Source organism: Ovis aries, chromosome 7 (assembly GCF_016772045.2).
Source record: "Ovis aries strain OAR_USU_Benz2616 breed Rambouillet chromosome 7, ARS-UI_Ramb_v3.0, whole genome shotgun sequence".
In the NCBI taxonomy this organism is placed as follows: Eukaryota; Metazoa; Chordata; class Mammalia; order Artiodactyla; family Bovidae; genus Ovis; species Ovis aries.
In genome coordinates, this window is record NC_056060.1 from 67702158 (window position 1) to 67717015 (window position 14858).

At 40.3% G+C, this 14858-nt stretch overlaps 1 protein-coding gene across 4 annotated transcripts in view; it reads right to left on the reverse strand.

Annotated features, from left to right (window-relative positions):
• The window catches only part of EXOC5 (exocyst complex component 5), a 144787-nt gene that overhangs the window by 41766 nt on the left and 88163 nt on the right, over positions 1 to 14858 (reverse strand). For 3 of the 4 annotated variants that reach the window (XR_009601247.1, XM_004010676.5, XM_060418094.1), the window contains exon 1: positions 14523 to 14791. The exons of the other annotated variant lie outside the window; for it this stretch is intronic. Coding sequence is in view for 2 of the 3 variants with exons in the window: in XM_004010676.5 (XP_004010725.1) it covers positions 14523 to 14549 (27 nt within the window). In the remaining variant the exon portion in view is untranslated. Of the gene's footprint in view, positions 1 to 14522; positions 14792 to 14858 lie in introns of those variants that run through there. 4 annotated transcript variants of the gene reach the window in all.

Sequence of the window (14858 nt, forward strand, 5' to 3'; positions counted from 1 at the left end):
GCAGGAACAAACTAATGAAAAAGTGAGCAAAGAAAACAATGTATAGAAAAAATAAAAATGGCCAAGAAACATGAAACATATAAAGCTTCACTAGTAAGCAAATAAGATCAAGTTATTACTTTTTAGGGGGGCCTCATACGGACAACATTGTTTCTTTTTCCTTAGTTACAATATTTAAATACAATATTTCCTTAATTACAATATGCAATACAGGAGCAGGTAGGCTGAAATTCACACTCTCATTATTGTTAGAAAATTTAAAATGTACAATATTTTTGGAGGGCGATAAGCAACATTTTGGTAACATCAACAGGTCTACAAATCCTCACACCATTTAACCCAGTAATTCTACTGTTAACATTCTAAGGGAAAAAGTAGGTATGAATGCAAAATTTCTGTAATATGTATAATGCTGAAAAGTTACTTACAGAAATATCAACAGAATCATTATTGAAAAATTATAGTCAATTTATAGGAAAAAAATTATGTTCCTATTAAAATCATATTGTAAAAAAATTTAATGAAATGAGAAAAAATGCTCACATAGAATATCTAATATTAAAATAGCAAGACAGAATTTTCTAAACTTTATAGAAAAAAAGAATTAAAAAAAAGAATATCAGAATAGAAGGTCCAATTAAAATTATCATTCAAATGTTCACCATAAGCTGATAATGTGTTTTTTAGACACATAATATTAATACATGAATTTACATATTTTCCATATTACCCTATTTCATATAAACAGGTATCATATATATTGCCTCACACTTAGCATATAAACTGATAGCATTTGTTGGTGATTTCAGTTTGAATTCTTGTATCTGTAAAACTTTCCATTCTTAATCATACTTTAAAAACATATTTTCATTGGTGAACATTCACTGAACAATAAAATTTCCACTGCCAAGTAGTCTGTTAGGCTTTGGAATAAAAAGATGTATATAACACAAAAGGCACCCTTCAGAAACTTACAACATGAACAGGGAAAAAGTATAAAGAATACAATAATAGTATGTAATAAGTAAAATCTAAAATTTGTGCACAAACTTCAGTACTAACATTGCTGAGTGAGTTGTTAACTCATTAGGTAGTTGAGTGATGGAAATAGGATATTTCTTAATTCAGCAAATGTTTAGTAAACAACTACTCTTGTGTTGAGCACTGTGTCAGGCACTAAGAACACAGATGTGAATTCAATACACAAGTCTCTGCAAGTTCTCACAGAAATAATCTTCTACTAAGGATACAAACCTTAAACAGTAATTACAGAAATAACTAATCACAATTGTGATAAATGTGGGGGAAAGAAATTCTTGAACGCTCTAAAAACAGCAACAGAGATGATGGGAAGATGGAAATGAAAGAAGACTGGTAAAAAGTGAGTATTGCAACAGTCTTACTTTCTGAGAGCATGGCACTTCCGCTGAGACCAGAGGAAAGAAGAAGTCAGCCAGAAAAAAAGTGGAACAAACAGTTTTCCAGACCATTAGGGAAAAAGAAGATAGAGCTTAACCCGTTAGAGGAAAATGGACTAGATCACAAATGCCACATATGGAAAGATGTAGAGAGAAGTGACAGTTAAAACCCATAGATGATAACCTGTCCTTTTATTATCATCATCATCACATTGGAATTTGAGAGAATGGCTTACCAGTCTGATATGAGAGGAGGACTGAGAGGATAAGCTTCAGTCAGAACAATAACCATGGGAAAAAGAGGAGGAACACCAACAAGAATAACAGCTCACATAATCATTTAACATTCACTGTGTGCAGTTAAGACCAGAGGACCTATTTTATCCCCAGTTTATGATGAGGCAGCTGAGATTTAGAGAGGATACTGACTTGCCCAAGATAACACAAGCTGCATATGGCAGACTTGAGATTTAAATTGCTGTTTCCACTGCTATATAACACTTAATAGCAACTTTGGGAAACTACAAATAGCTGCTTGTGCCTAAAGTTTAGGTGGTGAGAATAAGAGGTAAAGCTAAAAAGGTGAAAACTGCCACATGAAGGCCCATGTGCATCACTAATTCCGTCTTTTAACATTTCTCCTTATAGTCATATGGGATCAAAAATACAAGCCAATAATTTTATCAGACAATTGATAAACTGTCACACGCCTTGTGTACATAAACTCCATGATCAACTTTCAAACTGTACATATTTTAAAAGAAAACCATATAGTTTTTATTGTTAATATGTTATTGCTAAAAAATAAACATTAAGTAGCAAGAACACATAACAATATAAATAGGTTTTAAAAAAATTTTTAAGACTCTTTTTAAAAGGTTCTTTTATAGTGGTCAAAATAACTGAAAAATAGCAGCCATAGTAATACAGTTCTAGGAAATATAAACATCTGATATGATCAAGGCATGAAAAGTAAACAAAACTGCTAGCTATTTTTAAAAAATTCAGTTCAAACCAGATTTTTAAATGGGCAGAAGAAATGAACAGCCATTTTTCCAAAGAAGACATATAGATGGCCAAAAGGCACATGAAAAGATGCTCAACATGGCTAATCTATCATCAAAAAGAACACAAGTAACAAATGATGGCCAGGATGTGGAGAAAGGGAACCCTTGTACGCTGCTGGTGGGAATAAAAATTGGTGCAGCCACTGTGGAAAACAGTATGGAGATCTCTCAAAAAAACAAAAAACAGAACTACCATGTATCTTAGCTGCTCAGTCATGTCTGACTCTTTGCAACCCCGTGGACTGTAGCCCACCACGCTCCTCTGTCCATGGAATTCTCCAGGGAAGAATACTGGAGTGGGTTGCCATTTCCTTCTCCAGGGGAACTTCCCGACCCAGGGATCGAACCCAGGTCTCCCTCACTGCAGGCAGATTCTTTACCATTTGAGCCACCAGGGAAGTCCAAGACTACCATATGACCCAGAAATTCCATACTTGAGTATATATCTGAAAAGACAACAACAACAGTAATTTGTGAAGATACATGCTCACAGATATAGAGAACAAACTGCTGCTGCTGCTGCTAAGTCACTTCAGTCGTGTCCGACTCTGTGTGACCCCACAGACGGCAGCCCACCAGGCTCCCCCATCCCTGGGATTCTCCAGGCAAGAACACTGGAGTGGGTTGCCATTTCCTTCTCCAAAGAGAACAAACTAGTGGTTACCAATGGTAGGGAAGAGGACAATACTAGGGTAGGGTAGCGGGAAGTTTCTTCATTTTCAACAGTAGGATCTACTCGAGCCCTTTTCTTGCGAGGAGGCCTGAGATGCCTCACTGGTGTTGCCACCATCTCCATTTCCAGGTGTCTTCTGTTCTTTTTTGTCTTCACTTCAACATTTTTCTGCTGCAGCCCAGCAGTCTTCTTTCCAGGGGCAGGCCCTCGCATCTTCCCCTCTGCATATTGCTCCTGATTTGCTTTTTGAAGTTATCTTTGTTTCTGCAAATTGGTATCCACATACTTGAGTACTCTGCTTTCTGGAACCCATTCATCCCAATTTTTATTCCAACCACTGTAATGGATGAAGTATTTGACTTGTTTATCCTTTATGGAAACTTTAACACACTTTGCTTCATAAAGAAGAGGCCCATGAAAGCACAGCACTCTCTCACCCTCCTGGAATTTAGGCTTCGGGTCCTGCTTCGGCGCCATCTATTTCTGCTGTATTGACTATGCCAAAGCCTTTGACTGTGTGGATCACAATAAACTGTGGAAAATTCTGAAAGAGATGGGAATACCAGACCACCTAACCTGCCTCTTGAGAAATCTGTATGCAGGTCAGAAAGCAACAGTTAGAACTGGACATGGAACAACAAACTGGTTTCAAATAGGAAAAGGACTACGTCAAGGCTGTATATTGTCACCCTGCTATTTAACTTATATGCAGAGTACATCATGAGAAACGCTGGATGGGAAGAAACACAAGCTGGAATCAAGATTGCCGGGAGAAATATCAATAACCTCAGATATGCAGATGACACCACCCTTATGGCAGAAAATGAAGAGGAACTAAAGAGCCTCTTGAAGAAAGTGAAAGAGAGTGAAAAGGTTGGCTTAAAGCTCAACATTCAGAAAATGAAAATCATGGCATCCGGTCCCATCACTTCATGGGAAACAGATGGGGAAACAGTGTCAGACTTTATTTTGGGGGGGCTCCAAAATCACTGCAGATGGTAATTGCAGCCATGAAATTAAAAGACGCTTACTCCTTGGAAGAAAAGTTATGACCAACCTAGACAGCATATACAAAAGCAGAGACACTGCTTTGCCGACTAAGGTCTGTCTAGTCAAGGCTATGGTTTTTCCTATGGTCATGTATGGAGAGTTGGACTATGAAGAAGGCTAAGCACCAAAGAATTGATGCTTTTGAACTGTGGTGTTGGAGAAGACTCTTGAGAGTCCCTTGCACTGCAAGGAGATCCAACTAATCCATTCTGAAGGAGATCAGCCCTGGGATTTCTTTGGAAGGAATGATGCTAAAGCTGAAACTCCAGTACTTTGGCCACCTCATGCGAAGAGTTGACTCATTGGAAAAGACTCTGATGCTGGGAGGGATTGGGGGCAGGAGGAGAAGGGGACGACAGAGGATGAGATGGCTAGATGGCATCACTGACTCTATGGACGTTGAGTCTGAGTGAACTCCGGGAGTTGGTGATGGACAGGGAGGCCTGGAGTGCTGCGATTCATGGGGTGGCAAAGAGTTGGACACGACTGAGCGACTGAACTGAACTGAACAGGAAGTACAAACTACTGGATGTAAGATATGTTACAAGGATGCATTATATAACATGGGGAATATGCCAATATTTTGGAATAACTGCAAATAAATAAATAAATTCAGTTTACCCAGGTGCTGACATGATTGATGATTAAATCTTAAGGATGAGTTAGATATTCTGCAAAGTAAATATTCTGACCCTCTAAAATATAATTTACTCATTTAGCTGCTGCTGCTGCTGCCAAGTCACTTCAGTCGTGTCCGACTCTGTGTGACCCCACAGACAGCAGCCCAACAGGCTCCCTTGTCCCTGGGATTCTCCAGGCAAGAACACTGGCGTGGGGTGCCATTTCCTTCTCCAATGCATGAAAGTGAAAAGTGAAAGTGAAGTCGCTCAGTCATGTCCGACTCTTTGCGACCCCATGGACTGCAGTCTACCAGGCTCCTCTGTCCATGGGATTTTCCAGGCAAGAGTCCTGAAGTGGGGTGCCATTGCCTTCTCAGACTCATTTAGCAAACATATTTATATAATCATACCTGAGTCTACCTCACTTGAGACAGAAGAGTTGACATGTCTAACAAATCTTAATTTACAAGCACAAATTGAGAAACAATGACTCAAAGGAATTTATGCTTAGAGCTACTCAGAACTTTAGAAAGTCTGACAAACACATGAAAGACTTCTAAATAAGACGGTAATGACAGCTAATTTTTAAAAGTGTTTACTATGTGCCAAATATGTACCTAGCACTTACAATCTTATTTAATACATACTTAACAAGTCTATGAGGTAGGTTCTATAAATATAGCCTAGTTTCACACCTGAGAAATTGTGATACATGGGGGTATTTAATCCAAGGCCACACTGGTGAGCTACAATCCAATGGGTCACAAGATTTCGCTGGAGGTCTGGGTTGCAATGGACTCAACAAATCATGATGTCAAGTAGATCCAGGAACTATTCATCATAAGATGGAAGTAGTAACCCCAGGATCAAACATGAACAGAACCAGAAAGCAAACTGCATAAGCAGGTAGCCCACGTTTTTCACTACTATTGCACTAGCATGCTTCCCTTAATTCATATGTATGGCCTTATCGGAATCACTTAAAACCAGATGATAGAGAAGGAAAAGCATGAGCTTGCTTCATCAGAGTTGGCTAAGCATGCTGGTGTCAAATAAAAATGAACAGCAGCTACAATCACAACTTCCCTCAGCTGCTAAGTCGCTTCAGTCGTGTCCGACTCTGTGCGACCCCAGAGACGGCAACCCACAGGCTGCCCCGTCCCTGGGATTCTCCAGGCAAGAACACTGGAGTGGGTTACCATTTCCTTCTCCAATGCATGAAAGTGAAAAGTGAAAGTGAAGTCACTCAGTCGTGTCCAACTGTTCATGACCCCATGGACTGCAGCCTACCAGGCTCCTCTGTCCATGGGACTAAACTGTCTTAAAGTCAGCTTCTCTGAGAAAACCTGCAACATTGTAGTAGTCTAGTCAAGAGATGCTAATGACTCAAAGTAGCAATGTAAGGGATATTGTCATATCGCCAGGTACATGACCTTTTAAAGGATCTCTTCATATGGATGTGAGAGTTGGACTATAAAGAAAGCTGAGTGCCAAAGAATTGATGCTTTCGAACTGTGGCGTTGGAGAAGACTCTTGAGAGTTCCTTGGACTACAAGGAGATCAAACCAGTCTATCCTAAAGCAAATCAGTCCTGAACAGTCATTGGAAGGACTGATTCTGAAGTTGAAACTCAATACTTTGGCCACCTGATGCGAATAACTGACTCAATGGAAAAGACTGATGCTGGGAAAGGTTGAAGGCAGGAGGAGAAGGGGACAACAGAGGATAAGATGGTTGGACGGCTTCACCAACTCGATGGATGTGAGTTTGAGCAAGCTCTGGCAGTTGATGATGGACAGGGAAACCTGGCATGCTGCAGTCCATGGGGTCGCAAAGAGTTTGACACAACCTAGCGACTGAACTGATACAGTGAGTGAACTGAATGCTGATAAACTGGATGTGGCAAGAAATTTTAAAAGGGAATCATGATGACTCATAGAGGTTGCAACCAGAACAACTGTATGAACAGTGAGTGGTACCATTTACTGAGACTGGGAAGGAGATGGAAAAGGGAGTGGGGAAACAAGAGCTCTATTCTGCATATTATATGTAGAAGATGCCAATCTGATATACATGTGAAAATGTAAAGCACATAGTCAGAAAAATAAGCTGTATTACAGGGAAGAAACTGGTGCTAGATATAATTTTAAAGTTATTTAAAACCTCAGAACTGGATTAGATCACCCAGGAAGAAGGGCACGCCAACATGTGGAAATAGGAAGAGGAAAGGAAACCATCAAGAGACAAAATAAGAGGGACCAGTAAAGGAGGAAGAACTACTAGAAGAGAACAGTATCCTGGAAGTGAAGTGCAGGTTTTATCTTCAGAGGCAATCAAATTATTACAAGAGTTAAAGATAAATTAGTCGCTGATTTTTTAAAAAATGGAAGTTTTGAAAAAACAAAAAACCTAAAATCTTTTCTGCTTATAAAACTAAATAAAACCCAGTAACTTATTAATACTTAGCACTGCAAAGGCATTTACAATGAGAAAAAGATAGGCAAATTAATAAATTCTTCAAGACCTCTAAATGACCAATTCCTCCTGAGGATTCTCAAAGATACTTGTAAACAATTCCCCCAAAATCTTCTAGAATTTCATGAATCTAACAAAGGTATATCTTAATTTTCTATAGTAATTAAAAGCAAAATCAGCCAAAACGATCTAAGTATGTACTGCTGCTGCTACTGCTAAGTCGCTTCAGTCGTGTCCGACTCTGTGAACCCATGGACGGCAGCCCACCAGGCTCCCCCATCCTTGGGATTCTCCAGGCAAGAACACTGGAGTGGGTTGCCATTTCCTTCTCCAATGCATGAAAGTGAAAAGTGAAAGTGAAGTCGCTCAGTCGTGTCCAACTCTTAGCAACCCCATGGACTGCAGCCTACCAGGCTCCTCTGCCCATGGGATTTTCCAGGCAAGAGTACTCGACTGGGTTGCCACTGCCTTCTCCAAGTATGTACTACAAAGATACTATCATGTTAAATTCAACTTTGCATACATGCTCAGTCACTTAAATTGTGACTGATTCTTTGCCACCCCATACATGGTAGCTCGCTAGGCTCCTCTGTCCATGGGATTTCCCAGGCAAGAAAAAAGGAGTGGCTTGCCATTTCCTCTCCAAAGGACCTTTGGATCCAGGGATCAAACCAGCATCTCCTGTACTGGCAGGTGGGTTCTTTACCACTAAGCCACCAGGGAAGACAAACTTTACATAATGTATTAGTATGTTTATCTGTTAAACTGATTTCATATTCTTATAAGTTTCATATTCTTTATTACCAATTGTAATAAAAACATGGGGTTTGTAGTCATTTCTATTAAAAATTAAGACCTCAAGCCCTTGAACAGGAACATAAATCCCTAATTTAACATTTTCTCTTTGAGAAAACCCAACTAAACTTTCTCAAAAAGATTCAATAAAATATGTTATAGCCACCTACAAACTCAAAAGAACCTATAATATTTTCGCTTACCAAGGTAAAAAAAAAATAAGGCTCAGAGGATTTCAGGAAGAAGTATTTCTGGGTCCTATTAAAGCAACTAACAAGTAGGTTCACGTACTTCCTGTAGAAAGTACTTTTCTTAAATTCACTATGTAACAGACCACTGTCAAACTAATCTTTAAAACACTATTCACTTTTAGTCAGAAACTTCCCTATGCAATTTCAAAACTATGATGTTCATGCTCTTAAATCTACCCTTTTAAGTTCTTATTTTACACCACCTAATTTCTTTGCACTCCAAAATGGACAGGCACACTACCACAAGCCTACTCTCATCTTCTCTTCAAACTCACACTTCTGCTTCCTTACCTGTGAACCAAGTTACTCAATCCACAAGGATATTTGTGGGGAAAGGGTTCTTTCCCTGGATTATCTCAGCTGATTTCTTCACTCTTAAACAATCCTTATGAAGCTGAAAGGGCTCCTCTGGTGGCCCACTTCATAAAGAATCTGCCTGCAATGCAGGAGTGCAGGGTTCAATTCCTGGGTCAGGAAAATCCCCTGGAGAAAGAGATGGCAACTCACTCCAGTATTCTTGCCTGGAAACTCCTATGGACTGCAAGAGCCTGGCAGGGTACAGTCCATGGGGTTGCAAACAGTTGGATACAACTAAGCACACGCACACACACGTGCACACGAGGCTTAAAAATTCAAATCCCAACACAAAATAATATTTAATACCAGTAACACTTCCATTTTGTCATTTATTGCTTTATACTAACATCTGTGGAAGAAGGCAATGGCAACCCACTCGAGTACTCTTGCCTGGAAAATCCCATGGATGGAGGAGCCTGTTAGGATGCAGTCCAAGGGGTCGCTAAGAATCGGACACGACTGAGCAACTTCCCTTTCACTTTTCACTTTTTTATGCATTGGAGAAGGAAATGGCAACCCACTCCAGTGTTCTTACCTGGAGAATCCCAGGGACGGGGGAGCCCAGTGGGCTGCTGTCTGTGGGATCGCACAGAGTCGGACATGACTGAAGCGACTTAGCACCAGCAGCAGTAACATCCGTAAGTTTCTCTCTTGTTACAGTTAAATTGAAAGCAAGGGCAGGTTTTGTCATCTATTTCTCTTACTTTCCAGCTGTGGTCAACAGAATAACATTGAGCACATCGCAGATGCACAATAATTCAAGACGCTTGCTTGCCCATAGCCAAATCCCCTGCTGAGGACCTTGAAAATCAAGATTTTCCCCTTATATCCAAAACCAAAAAAAAGGCAGGATCACCATGCTCCACTCCAGAAATAAAAAATAGGCATTCTATGGTGCTGTAAATTCAAGACTCTACTAGAAACCAAACATGAGCTTTATGCAATTCCAGCACTGGAACTAAATGAATTTTACCCATTTGGCTTCTCCTTTTAATCACATTTGATTTTATTTTCATGAGACTACGTGTTTTGTGGTGGATTGAAATCAATTACATTTATTGAATACTAATTCTTTTGAAAAGAACTACAAATGTTTTGTTTCAGGCTAGCAAAATGGGATTCATCCTACCCAAGGAAAGGCTGAAAGAAAGCACACACAAGACAACTAAGAGGCTAAGTGATAAGCATGCCAGGAGAGCTTTTGTTCCGGTGGTCTTCGATCCTGGTTCCTGACACAATCCTCCTAAAACTCTTCTAATCTGCTGAGTGACAAAGCTGATAGGAGTGGTTTACACAGAACTCCTAAATCTCTTGGAATCTCCTGGAAGCACCTTTGGCTCTACTGAAGCAACTCTTGGTGGGTTCCTGGATGGCGGCTGGTCACCAGAAAGATAAAGCATGATTAGAAGCCCAGAACTTTCAGCCTCATCCTCTATACTCTGTGAAGAGGAGAAGGGTTAGAGATTGAGTGAATAACTGATTCTCTACATGATGAAATCTCCATAAAAATCCCTAAAGTGTGGGGTTCAGGGAAATTCCTGGTTGTGGAGCACATCACGTTGCTAAAAGGGCGGCACACCCAAAGAGAGAATGGCAGTGCGGTACTCCTTCTCCATACTCTGCCTTATGTGTCTCTTCCCTCTGGTTGTTTCTGAGCTTTTTAATAAACCAGTAATCTAGTTACTAAATTGTTCTCCTGAGTTCTGTGAGCCATTCTAGCAAACTACTGAACCCAAAGAGGAGGTCATGAGAACCTCCAATTTATGGCTGGCCAATCAGAAATAGAGATGACAACATTGGTATCCACAGTGGGGGCATGTTTGTGAGACTGAGCCCTTAACTTCAAGCCCTTTGTGGGACTTAAGCTAACTCCAGGTAAACAGTATCAGAATTAGAGTGAATTGTAGAAAACCCAGTCAGTGTCTGCTGGAAAACTGAATTGTTGTGGGAAAAAAATCCCCATCCCCATACAACTGGTGTCAGAAGTGAAGCAATATTGAGAGTATTGATAAAGTGTTGAGAGAAGAAAGGTTGGTTGTTTTTTTTTTTCTTTCACTCCCTCAACTAGATTTTTAACTCAAACCATCTTTTAATTCCAGCACCTGGAAGGATTTCTGGCCTAGGGTAGGTAAGGTAAGGAAAGCTAAATGTTTACTGAACGAATCCATTTTACATACATGATACTATGTATCGGTGGCCAAGTTCTATAAATATGTATTTAATAGCTATTATGGCTAAAACAAGTAGCATATCAGCATCTTGAAAGTAAAGGAGTGGTCCTTACTTGTATATTTCCTGTTCATTACTAACTAGTTACTTGAACAACAGAATAAGTCTTTTTGAGTAAGTCTTCAGTCTGTGTAACTTAATTTGTAAATCTAAGAGACATAAATATGTTTTTACACAAATGTGTTCTTCACTGTTCAAATTCTAATCTGGAAGTCAAAGAGCCATTGTCACCACAGTCAAATAAATTACCTGACTTCAAACACTATTATTAATGCATCCACATTTACAAAAAAAAAAAAAATCAAATTCCTAATCCTCAACAATTAAAAACTCTTACCTTACATGCCACTCCTCGTCTTCATGCATGCTATACTCCATGAACTAAGATGAACTCTTCCCTTGTTTTGGGGGTCTACACTTGTATGGTCTGCTTTATTGGAATGTCCCTCCACCCAGTTCCACAAACTCAAATTTAATTTATCCTTTGTATTTCATTCAAATGTCACCTTCTAATCCTTTCCCACTTCTAGAGATAATCTTCCTATCCTTTCTACTTCTATAGCACTTTACCTAGACCCCTGACACCATTTATAACTTTATTTCAAGAGTATGTAGCTATATATCTATCTTCTCTCCTCCTATTTAACATTAAGGGCAAGTTCTGTTTATAATTCAACATTTTCTAATGTTCCATGGAATTCACAAAATTAACAGTAGAAAATAAAACATTCTCATGGTCAAAGAAGTTTGGGAAATGAGCTTCTTAAAATCTTTAACATACCAAGGAATATTGTAAATCTCTAATGAAATAAAGCATGCCCACATCCAAAACTTCTTTGGGCTCTGAACCAGTTGTGTTTTTTCTTCACATCTCATAGGATTAATATGTCTATAGCAAAGTCTTTGAGACATGAAGCCTCATTAACTTAGTAGGTACTCAGCAGACTCTGCTTAACAAAGAATCCTCCCATAAAGGTAACTTGCCCAAACAGAATAATGACAGGAGAGAAAAACAGCAAGTGAGAAGGGAGTACAAACTTCTCAGCAGTGCAGTGAAAAGAGAAGAATACTTTTGACAACAGAGAAATAATTTACTATCCCAGCCACTTTTTATATGTAGAAGACATAACACAAACCACATATGAACTTTTTAGAATGTCCATCCTGAGGTGATCATTTAGAAACACTGCAGCCAGAACTTTTAAATCATTTCTGTCAACTGAGGAAATACCCTGTAGTTCGCTTTTGTTGTACGAAAGTGTTTATGTTAAAAAGGAAGTCTCACAGGATCAACAAGATTTTAAAAGAAACAGGGTTAACACTTACGACATTTCACAGATTCAAAGCATAATTTTGCTTTAACTTCCTTTTCAGTGTGAAAAAATTAAGGCACAATTCAATTTATTGGTGCATTAAAGCCAGGATGCATAAAAACTATATATCCTTGACTACATCCTAACCTGTTTTCCATAGTTCTCCAGCTGTGACTAAGGAAGGAAAATAAGAGAAAAAAAGGCACTCCCTGACTTGTCCTACAAGCTATCTTCTAAAGGCAATAGCAACAGGAAATGGCAGTGATAGCTAAAGTTTGGTTCTTTTCTTTTTTTCCTTCTCCCTGTAAAGCAAAGAGGCCAACTTTTCACTTGGCAGTGAAAACTTATTCAAGGGTAGAATCCACTGTAGGGCTGAAAAGATTAATACACTTATCATTCCTATTAACATTTAATTGTAACTATTAATGTAATATGCTTTTAATTTTGATGAAGCAACAAGTTACACATGGTGAGCAAAGAGCAAGTCACATGTGTTAAGATCCACAAGCATGTTCAATCAAGGGCACTCTATAAACCCTGTGGATAGCTGGGACTAGTTGTTTGTATTATCACTGTTAAGTATTACCTGCTCTCATAACTGATGTCATTGCATTAACTCAGACTCTAATTTAGTTTAACTACCTTAGTAAATGGCAAGACATGAAAAAGCAAAATAAACTACACATATTTCTCTACTTCCTCTCCTTCCCCCATGTGGAACAGAAATCACATACATTTTCAAGGACGTATATGTGGACTCATATGATCAAGCATTTAAAGAAAAAAAGACAACTGGGAATTCATAAGCCCAAAGGTTAATATCTTATGAACGGTATGACAAAGTTAAGAGTTTTCTGTATATTAACAGCTGGCTGGTTCCCTATTTCATGAAAGATTTCAACTTCATAAATTAGTATTGGCTCAGGAACACACAGTAAAAGCTTTTAGCAAAAAGAAGGTCTCCCTGCTCCTGTCAATCAATAAACAAATGGCACAATTTTGGAGTTAGAGAAATTAATGCAATAAATATATGTCCCTACACTTAAATCTGAGGAAATATAATTAATATTTCCCAATTCTTTCTAATAATTATACTCCTTCACTCACAAATTACTATCTTATTACAATTTTTATAACAGTAGCATACACTATTCCTCAACAAATGCATTATCTATCCAAAAGCTGACAGAAATCCAAAACAAAGTTAAATTAACACTAACAAATGAAAAGTTCCCAGTTGTTACAAAAGCTGTGGCATTCAAATTTTAAGCCAAAAAAAAACCAAAATAACACAACAAAGCCTGCTGAATCTTACACAGAAAAAAGAATCCGATTTTCACCTATGGAGAAATTTATTTTCAACTTAATTATTGACTTAAATATAGTCTTCTTAATTATTACCTACACTTTTGTTACTCAATATGAAACATAAGCACACACAAAAAGGGTCCATCCTTTTCTCTCCTTCACATCTCAGCTTTCCTGTCTTTCACAAAAAGATATACCCTGTTGTTAGATGGTCCAATTAGAATCTTCCTCTTCTATTATCTCAAGCATCACAGCTTCTCACACTGGATTCCCCTTAGCTCAGTTTTAAGTTTTAGAGACTGAAAACGGTCCAGGAAACATATTAGAATGTCAATGTCTCACGCGTTAAGGATTCTCTAACTAGCAGTCGAGGGGGGTTACGTTACACTTCAACTCCTCAAGACACGAACACAAATGTTAGTTTTAGTTTTGACTTTCTTCAATGGGAAGGGTTTAGTAGGCCTCTATTGTCCTAAAAAGAGACTACAGCCTTCTCAAATGAAAGAGTAAACTGGTAAAGTGCTTCCAACTCTGGCTAACGGAGTCATCACTCAATCACGAGAAGCCCCCTGTCGTCCCAATCTCAAGGGGCCCCCCCTAGAATATCAGGCGGGGATACAGGCGACAAGACGGAACTCGCCAGACTTGGGTCAGCCTTCTCCTTCCGCGCCCTAAGTCAGCCCGTCCCATCCCGAGCTCATCTTCCAAAGCCCAAAGCCCGAGGCTCCCTTCCAGCCGACGCTGCTCTGCTAGGACTCCTGGCTCGCACCCCTGCCCACCTCCCCACCCGGGGCCCCAAGCTACCCCTCCCCCTTCACGCTCCGCCTGCGCCGACAGCCGAGCCACCACCCCACTCCTTCGTCTTCGCCCCTTCCTTCCGTCCGGCTGCTCTCGGGCAGCGGCGGACGCCCACTCCTCTGCCCGCACCCCGGGCCTGCCACTCCCTGAAGAGCCGCGGGGACCCACCTCGAACAGCTCGGCCGTCGTGGCCATTCCGGCCGGCTGAGAGGCTCGCCTCGCACTGGATGCCGTCTCCGCTTCACATGCTGCGCCTCAGCGGCGCGGTACACAGGTCCCCGCTCGGCTCGCCAGCTCCGGCTCCCGGCCGCTGCGGGCCGCCCCGCTCCCCACAGAGCCCAGGCGGGGCGGGAGAACGGCCATGAAGCGAAGCCGCAGACGCCTGTCAGCTGCCTCCCGGCGCCACCCGCGCCGCTCCCATTGTCACCGCCTCGTACGCCGGAAGTGGAGCTGCGCGCGCCCGGGTGGCTGTTGGGAGGGGCCGGCGAGGAGGCGAGCAGCGGG